This window comes from Bidens hawaiensis, unplaced genomic scaffold (assembly GCF_021521415.1).
Source record: "Bidens hawaiensis isolate Kalapana, Puna unplaced genomic scaffold, B.hawaiensis_p1.1 tig00009139_1, whole genome shotgun sequence".
Taxonomy (NCBI): Eukaryota; Viridiplantae; Streptophyta; class Magnoliopsida; order Asterales; family Asteraceae; genus Bidens; species Bidens hawaiensis.
In genome coordinates this window covers 174,442-188,353 of record NW_027491672.1, presented here as the reverse complement: position 1 = coordinate 188,353, position 13,912 = coordinate 174,442, and the positions used below count along the sequence as shown (strand labels likewise).

Here is a 13,912-nt window from a genome sequence, read left to right as displayed (position 1 = left end):
TATAATTTACGATTACTCGTATCAATTTACACCATCGATCCAAATCTATTCCTAGTGTCTTTGAACACGAGTCCACCCAAGGAAACTTTAAAAAAAATGATGGTGATGCAATCTTCCACATAGGCACGACTTTTGACACATATATGCCACATAAGCGCGTTTTTGACCCGCAAGCATGTTACGTCATCAACATACTAATGACATTAGAATTATGTTAGTCGCAGAACATTAGAAGAAAATATGTTACAAGGTCAAATTGTCACAAAATATTTTGTTAGTTGGGATTGTTACCAAACAATAGACAATAGGTTATGTATACTGCACGGACATGACTCATGAGTGTCATTGAGGAAATATATAACTTGATGATGAAGGGTCAACCGATAAGCACATGTAGGCTGTAGCAGATGAGATTTAAATGACCAAACATATACTTATCAATGTGATTGACAACATAGACGTGATTGTGTGACTTTCAAGTTCAACCCAATATGAAAGGTATCATTATGCTTATGTTTATTAAGAAAATATTTTTTGTAGAAATAAATATAAAATATAAATCATATTTGACAAATCATATAAGTTAGTAGTGCATAAAGACTTGAGATGCATACTAGAAAGTATTAGGCATTATATTTTCAGCCTTCAAAACAAATAACTATCTTGATCAAGGTTAGATATAGAAATATTGCTACTTTCATCACACGAAAACAATAGGTCAAGGTCAAACTCAAAGCCAAAGTTTTTAACTTGCAAGTCTAGAACACATGTCAACAAACATACAAAGTCTGAAACAAAGATCTAGTTCAGTTTTACAGCTTACAGATACCAGAAACGGTAATAAATAAACCATAGTTTCAAACTGCGGATTAACATTATCTAAAAACCAAACAGACCACCCATGCGTTCTTTCTTTCACACAACAGTAACTTACTGTTTCCCACGTCAATCCATTCTTCTACGTTTCTTCAGGTTGTCAAACACTTGGTGGATATCATCGGATGTGATTGGTTTTGATCCATCAAAAGATTGCTATCAACAATTAAAAAAACAAACAAGATCAATAATAATTCAGCTTTAAACTTAATTGAATGACTAAACAAAAGCTCTCAAAAGGCTCGCTAGGGAAAGCTCGTTTGTAAACGAGCCGAGTTGGTCTGTAAACGAGCCAAGCCCGAGCCAGAGCTGGCTCGCTCAATAACTGGCCTGTTGGCTCATTCAAATTTAACACCAAATTTTAATATATAATAATAATAATAACATAAAATTACTGAAAAAGTAAACAAAAACAATATATTAAATAATTTGAATCTGCCTCTCGATCTTTAAAAAGGTTGAAAAAAATACATATACTGTTATAAATTATCTAGTTTATAGATTTTGTGTTGTGTATGTTAAAAAAAACTGTGTTTTTATACATAAATATGTGTCAAAAATTTAAAAATAAGAAACTTAACAAGCCAACTCGACGTAGCACGAGCTGGCTTGAGCTTTTTATGAGCCGAGCTTGAGCTCCACTTTTCAGCTCGTCGAAACAAACAAGCCGAGCTAGCTCATTTAAGTTCGAGCCCAACCCAGCTCAACTCGTTTAAAGCCCTAGACTAGACTAACTCTCAAGTCAAAAGGCAACAATGAAACTCAAAGCCTATATGGTTAAGAAAACCAACAACACTATGTATACAAATTAAATGTTTTGGAAATATTAAACTTACCAGGAACGAGCGGATCTCATCTTTCATATCAGCAATACCCGAGAGTATTTCCATTTTTTCCACATGCCCAAGATTATTTAAAAAATTCAATTCCGCCCCTTCTTGCTGCTGCATTTTCTCATCCCGTTTCTGCTTTGCAATTTTCTCATATTCAGCAATCGAATCTTCCTTATCAACCAAGAAACTGATTCCCTTCTTCACATAGAAATCTGAACACTTCTCACATTTGCATAGCACCTCCCTCCAATTCTTAACAAGAAACATCGACTGGCTTTTTTCTTCCGAGGTCAACTCAGCGGTCAACAAGTCAACACCAAGAACACAAGCAACAGGCTTCTCATCGCCCACACTTTTGGAGTTGTTATCAGGTACAGCAGGGTCTGTAGTAAGAAGCTCTGAGGTACCATTTTCAGCCACTGTAGAGGATCCAGATCCAGATCCAGATTCAGAAGCAGAAGGTGCAGTCTGTACGCCTTTATCTTTGGAAGGAGTTGCAGAATCTGGTTGCTGATGTGACGCGAATATGGTTTTAGGGTAAAGGGTTAGAAAAGAACAAATTGGCGAGCACATGTGGCAGATAAGATCTTCATACAGAGGCTCACCTTCTTCATCTCTAGGAATCTGTAACCAAATGTTAATGTCTAAATATGACTTACAGAAAAAAAAAGAAAAAGATGATGATGTGTCATATAATTATGAATGCTCACCTTATTGGTGGAATCAAGACCAAGATGCTCCTCGTGAAACCAATCTTCACACATGCAGCACTGAATCATCTCAACTTGCTCCTCAACATCTGGATCCGGATAAGGGCAACCACAGGTGCAGTATTTGCCCTTGAAATTATGGTTGTAACTGTTTTCTTCATTTTCAATATCTTTGCTTGCTAAAAGCTTGCAATAGAATTCTCCAAATTTTGAATTGCCACAGTCACACCTGAACTTTCTCTTGGTCCAAAGTTCTATGATCTAATTCAGTTATTAAAGGTATTATTCTTTTCATCATATGTTAAGTGACAAGGCTATTAAGCATAAATGTTAAAAAAGGAACCTCGTGTCCATCATGGCAAGATAAACTGCATGCTGTGCAAACACCTGCATTCCCATCTGGAGTGCATGTTAAGCATGAGAAGATTGCTTGCCTCTTCATATAGCCTTTGGCATAAGTGCACTCCTTTCCCTCATCACCACCCAAAACTAAATCTGCTTCCTTTAATGAGAAACCAAAGTACAACAATCACACAACTTGCAAACCAACATCACACACAATCCCATTGAATAAGTTCTCTCTACCTTTGTGAATGGAATTCACCTATGACCAATTAAGATTGAATATGCCCTCATGCAATATTTTCACAATCCAACGATTGGGCTAATTGCATTGTTTATGTAAGTATATTTTCAAAGGTATATATCAAACTTTGTGCAAAACTGACATCAGGTGATAACCTACCCAATACACCGACATCAGGTGATAACCTACCCAATACAGCAGTGGTGTTCATGCTAAAGAAACAACAAATAAATAGTTAAAACTAAAAAACATCCAACTGTTTTAGCTTGTGAACGTTTGCTAACAAACTATATTGTTAGGTGCAGCGTGTGGCCCTAGATATGAGTCGTTGAGTTGTAGCTATCAATTATATAGAAATGTTTGGGAAAGTAGCTATAGATGTAGCTAAAAACTGTAAAATAACATGAAAAACAAGAATATTCTTTTGGGTGTGGTTATTATAAAGGTCAGTTGGTAAAATAGCTAAAAAGGTAGAGGTTTGCACAAAACCGAAAAAACCAAACCAAAACCAAAACATATGGTTTGGTTTTGGTTTTGCATGTGATGCAAATCAAATAAACCAAACCGAACCGAATTTATAGATTTACAATTTTCATTTTTTATTTCTTAATTTAAGTAACTGATAAAAATTTAATAAATACGGAACTCAAATAATTAAGCCTATATGTGTATAATATACAATTAGCTATTAATTAACAAAATGATTTGGGCCAAAAGAAAATTCTCAGCCCAAAATTTCCAAACTCAAACGGCAAAAACCAAACCCAAGCCGAAAACAAAAACCCAAAAAAATGAAATCGAAAGTTTTCAAAAACCTAACTCTTGGCTTTTGGTTCGACTTTAGCCCAAACCGAACCGTCCACACCCACATCCAAAGCCCCATGCTTACTGGCTGCTGCCCAATTTTACTTATTATTCTATCAAAATCAAAGCTAAAAGCTTTTAGTAACTTAATTATTTAGCACTTTTTAATTTTTTTCTAGCTTTTAATTTTGGCCTAGCATTTAATGTTTGGCCTAGCTTTTGATTTTTTGCTTATGCTTATATTTTAAAGTAGCTTATAGCTTATATTCTATTATTTGATAAGCTCTTTTTAAGTGTTTGGATTAGTTTATATTCTACAAGTTAATCATGCGTCTTAATAAGTTGTTAAATCCACCATTCTTTAATTTGTTGAGTAATAAGCTGCTTCAGTATTACTAATTCATCACCATTTGAGGGCAAACGAGTAACTTACACCCTTACACAAATAAGCTTCTTCAAATAAGATTAAAAAACCATCTTCAAGTAAGCTTCTTCAAATTAGCTTGTATAAGCTCATAAGCATAAGCTTAAAAAGCTAAACCAAACACCAAGTTAAGCTTATTTTGTAAAAAAAAACTAAAAAAGCTATATGCTTGTTAAAAAAAAAACTAGGCCAAACACCCCCTAAATTCATACAAAATCAAAGCTAAAAACTTTGTTCAACGAAAGCTTCTGTTCTTAACAGATCCTAAAACAAACCCTAGAATTAATAATATCACAATTTTCAAAGAATATACAGAAAAACAAACATTAATAATTAAAAAAATTGAACAGACTTACAAGCTCCTGATCTTCAACTTCATCAAGGTACTCATTGAGTGAGACCGTTTGCTCAGTTTCCTCTTCGAACACGTCAGCCATACTGTTCCCACGAAATTAAACGATTTATTCTACAACTAACAAAGACTAGCACGTGAATTGATGATGATGATTTACAGTACTCAAATACGTATTCGAAAACGAAACCCTAACCCTAGGTACTTGCGAATATAAAGCGTTAACTTACTTATTGAATAAAGGAATCAGACGATGCCGTGTGGATCATCCAGTACACGAAGTGACGTACATAACTGAGGGAGATATGTTGTCAATTTGAAGACAATGAAAATTAGGGCTTGATAATAATAATAGTATTAATAAAAAGGGGGCAAAAGAGTGATTTTCCCGCCATAAATAATTAATAAGCCCAATCCAAAATGTTTTCAACAAATTTTTTTTACGTTCTAAAACTGGCTTAAATCAAAGGTGTGGTCGAAGTTGTGGAGAAATATTTAAGGGGTGGCCGGATTTGATGTCGATAAAAGTTTACGGGAGAAATTAGGAAAATTTATACTACTGAGCGGAAAAACGGAGATCACTAGGGGCATTTATCAACCATGGTCTCTCATAATATTCGCCCTTGGTTGGTCCGGACCTAGTGTATTAATCTTGCACGTTGAGACGGGGACGTGGCGGAATTTAGACAGTATCGGTTCAATAGTTTATGACATGATTGATAATGTATGAAACATAAGAACGTTCATAAAATGATAGCAACACGTGTATGACATGATCATGTTCGGGGGAATCTTGGTTGTTGAGCGCAATGGAAATGAAGCGTGTCACAATGGGTGGGTTGGGTCACACGTCGAAAACATGTTGGGACATATAGTGTTCAAGTAAAAACAGGTTTGTGTCGGGTTGGTTCGGGTAAAAACATACCGTTTTAAAACAGTACAACTATTATTCGAGTGATCGAGTCCGATTTGGAGCCCATAGGAAAAACATGAGAATTGTCAATAAATTGACTAGGAATGTGAACGAGAAGGCCCGCTATTGTAGATGGGCTAACAGGCAACATATTAAGCTCAAGTGGGTCGGTAGTATGAATTGGGCTGCAAACCATAATGTTATAAATTTTCCCGTTGCCTAAACAAAAATCATGGTTCGAGTCAAAACAAACTATGCCCAAAATGAGTTAACCTGAAAGTCGATAGTTTTAGAACAAAACATTAAATAAATGGGGCTAGAGATGGCAGATGATTATGACAGTTGGAGAGGGGTGACGGTAGGGTGAGTACTGAGCACATAGTGAAATCAACCAAGCGATGACTGTATTAAGTGAACTGGCCAAACCAAATTAAGTGACATTTTTGGGTTAACCATAACAAAAGGTTATGATTACGTTTCGGTTTTGGACTTTTGGTGTATGGCATAACCGATTAACTGAGACCGAACCAAATTATATAAATGTGAAATATGTGTCACCTCTTTTATCATCTCTAAATATATAGAACTACGTGAATTACTCTTTTTCATTCCCTAATTTTGCATATTTGGGTCCCATGCACTGGTTGACTTCTCGCTTCCTGAGACTATTTAATGAATGTTTATAAAATTTAATTGTATATCATCGTATATCATCATTGATGTTTTTATTTTGACAGTAACCATACAGAATGCTATCACGAGGAATACATATCAGCATTTAAGTGAACACAATCTTTTAGCCTTGTATGAGTTACAAATTCACGATATAACTCTCGAACAAGAAGTAAAAGTTGAGTGAAACAAAATGATTACGCATTAAAACCGGAATGAAAGTGTTCAAGGATCAAAGAGAGACAGTTTTTGTTTAATTCCACATTAACTGAAATCGATTGTCTGATTGATTATCTTTGTCTGGTTAACCGAATCAGCCAAAACCGACTTATGTGCACCCTTAGCTGACGACAATAGTAGTAAACGTGGCGGCCTGTAGTCAATAGTCATGGACAACAATGATAGGAGCGGGACAGTGACTACATGGATAGGTAGCAAATATCAAGTATTGATGCTTTGTTGAAATCCAAACATGAAAGTTTATAGAAGTATTAATAAAAGGGTTGTTAATATACGACTTTTCAACCACATTTTTTGTAGGTGGTGAACTGTGATTGATGGTTACAAAAATGATTTTGAATTGTTGATTATTAATATTTCTAACATCAACATGTTTAGTAGGTAGACGAATAAATAAAAAATACAATTTTTTTATGGTTGGTGATTGTGATTGGTCCTTTTTTCTTTTAATAGTTGTTAATCATGATGTTAGCAATTTTGGAATAATATCGAAAATTTGAAAGAATTAATGATCAATTACATTATGGGAACATAAATGAATACATCATTAAAGAAAAAAGAAAAAAAACAACATACGTGTAGAAATCAACAAGAGTACGAGACTAGAGTATGATTATGTCTATTGGAAAAAAAATAAACATTCATAGTTTACATGATTCGAAGATTTTAACTGAATGTGAATTAATTTAACACAATCGTTTTTGTCCAAACTAAGGTGATAATTTATGTCGGGTAGGCATGTTCATGGGCCAAGTCGTATGGGCATAAGAAAATTGCAATAACTTCTTTAATTTGTGTATGACCACTAATTAAATTATTTTGATTGTAATCTTAATTAGTTACTTTAGGAAAAAAAGTTAATAGTGTCTTAATTAATTTTTATATCCAATCTTGAAATCTTAATTATATTTTTTGATAATTAAAACTATAAAAAGTGGTAAACATTATAAAAGAATTTGAAAATAAACTTTTAGCCCGAATACTTATAAGAATATTATATCATACAGTACGAATACGGTTCGTATTTCATATTAGTAGTTGTGTCTAGAAATACGTGGTGGTGTATCACTATCAAGCATCCTAATAATATAAACAATACTCTCTTAATTAATTAAAATTAAGCGCGTAAAGCGAGAACAAATAAAATAAAATAAAAATTATCAAATAGCCAGCTTTACTTTTTCTCCATGGAGTCGATACTCATAAATCACACCACAGATTCTTATTACTTTAAACAAACCCAACCTTATGGAGAAGAAGAACAACATCTTCTTCTTAATAATAATATTATTATTATTCAAATCCATATCTTGTGATGATCACTGCAGTCCAGCCTCCTGCAGTCCCACCGGACCTATGGTCCGGTTTCCTTTCCGTATCCGCAACCGACAACCCGCTGGATGCGGCTTCGACGGGTTTGATCTCTCGTGTAATAATAAAAGCCAAACTGTTATTAAGCTTGCTTCCAGATCATTCATTGTTAAAACTATTTCTTATACTTCACAGGTATTCATTTCATTTCATTTCATTTATTATTAGTTTTATTTTTGTTTTCTATTTTTTTTTAATTTAAGTTCATCAGACGTGAATTAAGAATATAAGATCTAGTAACTAACTAACTAACGATTGATGATCTCATGTATTTGGAAGATAAGATCTAGCAGCTAACTAAAAATTGATGAATAATCGTTAGTTAGTTAGTTACTAGTTCTGAATTCACATATGCGAATTCAGAAGATAAAAACGAGCTAGTAACTAATTAGCTACTGATGATCTGTCAATAGTTGGTTTGTTACTAGCTTCCGAATTCACGTTGGGTGAATTCAGAAAAGAATATGCCGTAACTAACTTACTAACTATTAATTTTCTTTGTTACTAACTTCTGAATTCACCACTCGTTAGTTACTTAGTTACTAGTTCCGAATTCTCACCTGGTCAATTCGGAAGATTAACTAATTAACGATTGTTGATATGTCAATCGTTAATTAGAAATTAGTTATAAATTCGGAAGATAATATCTAGTAACAAACTAGTGATTGATGATTTTGTCAATCATTGCTTAGTTACTAGTTTCCGAATTCATGTTTGCTGAATTCGGAAAAAATGATCTAGTAACTAACTAACGATTGATAATTTGCCAATCGTTAGTTAGTTACCGGCTTTCGAATTCACGAATTCGGAATACAAGACATAGTTAGCTGTTAGTAACTAACTAATGATTGATGATCTGTCAATCGCTAGTTAGTTACTAGCTTCCGAATTCGTGAATTCAGAAGATAAAGAAGCAATAACTAACTAACGATTCACAGATCATCAACATCGATCCTGATTTCTGCTCACCGAAAGGAATCTCCAACATCAATCTCACGGGCACACCGTTCGATTTCAGTATAATCGAAAACTACACTTTCTACAACTGTTCATCAGAGAACTTAGGATTTACATTCCAGACAGTGCCAATGCTTCCGTTTCCTTGCTTAAAAAGCTCGAATCACTCCGTGTTCGCGGTGCGGACAGCGTGGATTCCATTTGGAGATATTCCTATGAGTTGTGAAGCGATAAGGACAGTCTCAGTGCCGACGAGGCGGTTTGTGGACTTCAGGAACGAGTTGACGTTGATGTGGTTTACGCCGTATTGTAGATCTTGTGAGCTTGATGGGAGAACATGTGGACTGAAGAGTGATGATGGAGAGACTGTTTGCTTTGGTTCTTCTTCACATGGTGAGTTGTTGTTGTTGAATGCAACTTTACTATTTCATCATGAACATGAACATGAACATGAACTTGAACTATGTCAACAAGTTGTTAGAACTCTTTTAGATTTGATATTATTCAATTGCTACAAGTAATTATCAAGAATGACTTGAAGTGATCCTATTAGAAGCTGATAACAGTCTAACAGACAACCTATAACTAGGCCCGTTAATGAACCGAACGTTCAGTGAACAATTCGTGAACCGTGCAGCTGGAAGTTCGTTTATTTATTAAAACGGACGAACGTGAACTTACCTTTTTTGTTCATTTACTTAAATGTATGAACATGAACGCATGTCCTGTTCGTTCATTTTAAGTTGTTTATACTCATGTTCGTTAGTTTTGTATGTTTAAGTTCGTTAACATTCCTTAAGATATTCGTTTAAACCTTTTGGCCCGTTATAAGTTAGTAATTTAGTATTGTTTAAATAACTTTTTAGCCTCGACACATTGTTCTTCACATTACTTTTAACTAGTTTTAGCACGGAGATATTCTCGTTTATCTATGAACAAGAAAACCTTGTTCGTTTAATTGTTTATGTTCGTTCATTTGTTCTGTTAAAGATAAACGAACGAACACAAACATTATCCGTTCACGCCCGTTAGTTCGTTTACAAGCCTACCAATAAGACAATAAGCATGGATATAACACAAGCTTGGTGTCTATTTACTGTTTAGTCACTCTTCGTGTATTCATTTTCACATCATTGTGAGTTTCATTTGTTTAGCTAAATGTACAACTAGATATAAAAGACAAAATGGTTTAATGTATATATATTAAAATTATGAGTAAATGGGTCAAAATTGCCGTTATCTTTTCTGTTGTTTTTCCCCTTATTTTACCATTTGACTCATTAGAGACAAAACATTATCCAACTTAATATTATTCATAAGTAAATGGGTCGAAATCTTATTTATGTATTATTTTCTTTTTTATAGGTATTCCAAGAAATGCGAAATATGGGCTAAGCATAGGAATCGGTGTACCCGCACTTGTATGCATCATCGGGCTCATATGGTATGTTCACAAGGCAAGGAACTATAGTCATGGTCAACGCCAAAACATTGACCTTTTATCTATAGCAATCACCCCACAACAAACGACAACAACGGGCCTAGATGGGTCCACAATAGAGTCCTACCCAAAAACCGTATTGGGAGAAAGTTGTAGATTACCAAAAGCCGAAGATGGTACTTGCCCGATATGCCTCTCAGATTATGTGCCGAAGGAGGCAGTGAGGACCATTCCAGAGTGTAAACATTATTTTCATGCGGACTGTATAGATGAGTGGCTCAAATTAAATGCCACTTGTCCTGTATGCAGAAAGTCGCCTGAAAGTTCATCTGTTGTCACACCTTGTTCTTCCATGTCATCAAATTCGACAAACACAACCAATGAAGAGTAGGATTTTGATACGATCTGTGTTTATTGTAACGTATATGAACAAAGGTTTTACGTTGTAGGGTTTAGAGTCATGACCTCGTCAGGGGATTCGATAGGATTTCATAAGGTTTTTGAGATTTGAATGTTGTATAATACACGAAAACATGGTTTGAGCAAACTCAAAAGTTGTTGATGTTAAACCTTGTAACTGTAGGGGTATGGTACTAAACCCGGCTTACGACCTTAATTTATTATGTTTGGCTTATTTTATTATATGGACTAATACAATATTATTGGGCTGAGGGGGTTTTGTGGAGGTAACCCTAACTGGGCTAGGCCCATTAGGGTACCATGATGGTGGCCATGAGGCTCCCTATATAAGGAGGTCTCCACCTCCTTATTAAGGGTTGTTGTTGTTCTCAATAAGAGCCACCACCATAACCTTTTTTGTGTCTGTAAACAAGAGATCCTCGAGATTTCTTAGCAGTCACCTCCACACCCCCCATATTTCTATGGCAGGTCTCGAACTACCGGAGAAGAAGATGAAGTCGTGGTTCGTTTATCTCGAACACCGAGGAACATCGTCTTGGATCAGGTCAGATTCATTTCATGTTTCTTCATTGGCGCCATCCGTGGGACGGCAACGAGCTACCCTTCGATTTTCGTCTCGGTTCTCATATCTGTTCATCCAAGAAAAATCCAGATCTGGAAGTTTACAGAAAAATGCTTCAAGATTTGTTCTATTAAAGCTCAAAAAGATCCATAGATCTAAAAGATGCTTCCAGATCTGTGTAAAAATGAAGCTAAAAAAGATTTGTAGATCCAAAAAAGAAACTACCTGATTCGGACGGTCAAGCCTCCGGATCTGTGATGGTTTTAAATTCTCTCCACTCCGAGCTTCAGATCTATCTAGATCTGGTTTACAGATCTAGATCTAGGTTATAGATCTAGCGAACAAGACTCCCGACGCCGTGCATGCGCGCTCGCGAGTCATCACTCCGCCGCCATGCATGCGTTCCCGCGGAAACCAACATGTGGGTTGGAAGACGACTCCATGCCTTTGGCGCAGAAGACTCCACCGCCATGCATGCGCGCCCGCGAGTCACCACTCCGCCGCCATGCAAGGGCACTGCGGAGGATCAAGATTCTGCTACCATGCATACGCGCCACCGGAGATCAAGTCTCCGCTTCCATGCATGCGCAGTGCCGAAGATCAAGACTTCGCCACCATGCATGTGCGCCCGCGAGTCACCACTCCGCCGCCATGCAAGGGCGCTGCGGAGGATCAAGATTCTGCTACGGTGCATACACGCCACCGGAGATCAAGTCTCCGCTTCCATGCATGCGCAGTGCCGAAGATCAAGACTTCGCCACCATGCATGTGCGCCCGCGAGTCACCACTCCGCCGCCATGCAAGGGCACTGCGGAGGATCAAGATTCTGCTACCATGCATACGCGCCACCGGAGATCAAGTCTCCGCTTCCATGCATGTGCGCCCATGAGTCACCACTCCGCCGCCATGCATGCGCACTGCCGAGGATCAAGATTCCGCAGCCATGCATGCGTGCAGCCGCGGATCAACACTCCACCGCCCGTGGAAGGTTTCGTCACCATGCATCCGCGCGTCGCGGCTGATGCACCACCATGCATGCGTGCAGCCGCGGATCAACACTCCACCACCTATAAAAGATTCCACCGCCATGCATGTGCATTCAACTCTTCGCCATGCATGCGCACTCAACTCTCCACCATGCATGCGCGCTCAACTCTCCGCCATGCATGCGCGCTCAACTTTCAGCTGCTATGCATGCGCGCCCGCGGATCACCACTCCGCCGCCATGCATGTGTCACAACGGAGGAACACTCCTCGCCATGCATGCGCCGCCTCGAAGGAAGCCGCATTGGAGGAACACTCCGACGCCTTGCATGCGCAACCCCGCTGATCAACAACCCGCCATCATGCATGTGCGCCGCCTCGGATGATGTATTCCGCCGCTATGAACATGCGCCCTGCGAAACAACTCTCGCCATGCATGCGCGCTCAACTCCCGCCATGCATGCGCGCCCAACCCCAAAAAGACATTCTTAATCGCGGAGAAGGTGACAAGAAGGAAGGCGGCGGAGAGCCTAACAGACCTTTACCAAGAATATGGACTCCCCTCACCAAACTAATATGCGTTCTATTACCTTTTGCATACATGTTTCACACTTCCCTTTATTAATTTTGAGCAATATGACAACATTGTATTGACATCAAACTAAAAATAAAACGAAGTAAAACATACATGGGCGAGCTCCAAGCTCAGACGCGTTGACGAGTTTTAACTCTAAAACGTCAGGGCCTTAGCCCAATAATATGAGCCTTAGCTCAAATTACTCATAGCATCCATCCTACGTATTGCGCAGCTGGACCATAAAAATACCTAAGCACAACTAAGGCAAAACACATGCCAAAGCATAGTTGTTAAGGTCTCAGGTCGGGGCCGCGCATGAGATTATAATGGATATAGGCAGAGTAACACATACTAACACGTAAAGGCTAAAAAACTCATTCATAATTCCCTATAATAAATGCACGATAACGTCGCGCAAAAGAGGAATAATGAAATGCCAAGGCACGTGTCATCATATTCAGAATATCGCAAAATAACTTGAAATATGACAACTGTTAAGGATTAAGTAAAAATAATTTCCTTACAACCTTGTTCAAGTTTCAATGTGTAAGCATACCTTATATTCAACAAGCACACGCATGCGCCACCGCGGTTCGATACACCGCCACCGCGGTTCGATACACCGCCACCACGCATGCGCCACCGCGGTTCGATACACCGCCACCACGCATGCGCCACCGCGGTTCGATACACCGCCACCACGCATGCGCCACCGCGGTTCGATACACCGCCACCACGCATGCGCCACCGCGGTTCGATACACCGCCACCACGCATGCGCCACCGCGGTTCGATACACCGCCACCACGCATGCGCCACCGCGGTTCGATACACCGCCACCACGCATGCGCCACCGCGGTTCGATACACCGCCACCACGCATGCGCCACCACGGTTACGTACATTGCCACCACGCATGCGCCACCGTGGTTCAATACATTTCCACCATACATGCGCACAGTCGCGGATTAACATTCCGTTAACATTCATACGCGCCACGACAAGTGAACCTCGCCACCGCGTAATGTCATTGCGCCACCACGCGTACACGCCACCGCGGATAACCATCTGGCCGCTATGGTGCATGCCACCATGCATGAGTTCCACCGCCATGAAGCAGCAGCGCGCCATCACGCATGCGCGCTGGCGCCGAGCACACGAAGGTCTGACACATAACGTCTCCATCTCTGAT

At 38.5% G+C, this 13,912-nt stretch overlaps 2 protein-coding genes across 3 annotated transcripts; one reads left to right on the top strand and one right to left on the bottom strand.

Annotated features, from left to right (window-relative positions):
* Positions 1-648: 648 nt before the first annotated feature.
* Positions 649-4,931, bottom strand: LOC143531297 (uncharacterized). 2 transcript variants are annotated; one of them, XM_077026624.1, is made up of 6 exons: positions 4,816-4,931; positions 4,590-4,699; positions 2,763-2,921; positions 2,420-2,680; positions 1,713-2,333; positions 649-1,032 (listed from the first exon to the last, which is right to left on the bottom strand). In XM_077026624.1, exons 2-6 carry the CDS (start codon positions 4,668-4,670, stop codon positions 946-948), a joined length of 1,209 nt encoding a protein of 402 aa, XP_076882739.1. In that variant the 5' UTR covers positions 4,671-4,699; positions 4,816-4,931; the 3' UTR covers positions 649-945. The 2 variants fall into 2 exon arrangements, with proteins under 2 accessions (XP_076882739.1, XP_076882738.1); XM_077026623.1 differs by lacking the exon at positions 4,816-4,931 and having other exon boundaries at positions 4,590-4,804.
* Positions 4,932-7,628: 2,697 nt separating this feature from the next.
* Positions 7,629-10,740, top strand: LOC143531296 (RING-H2 finger protein ATL20-like). The gene is made up of 3 exons (XM_077026622.1): positions 7,629-7,916; positions 8,720-9,131; positions 10,104-10,740. The coding sequence occupies exons 1-3, from the start codon at positions 7,659-7,661 to the stop codon at positions 10,568-10,570; spliced, it is 1,137 nt and encodes a 378-aa protein (XP_076882737.1). The 5' UTR covers positions 7,629-7,658; the 3' UTR covers positions 10,571-10,740.
* Positions 10,741-13,912: the final 3,172 nt, after the last annotated feature.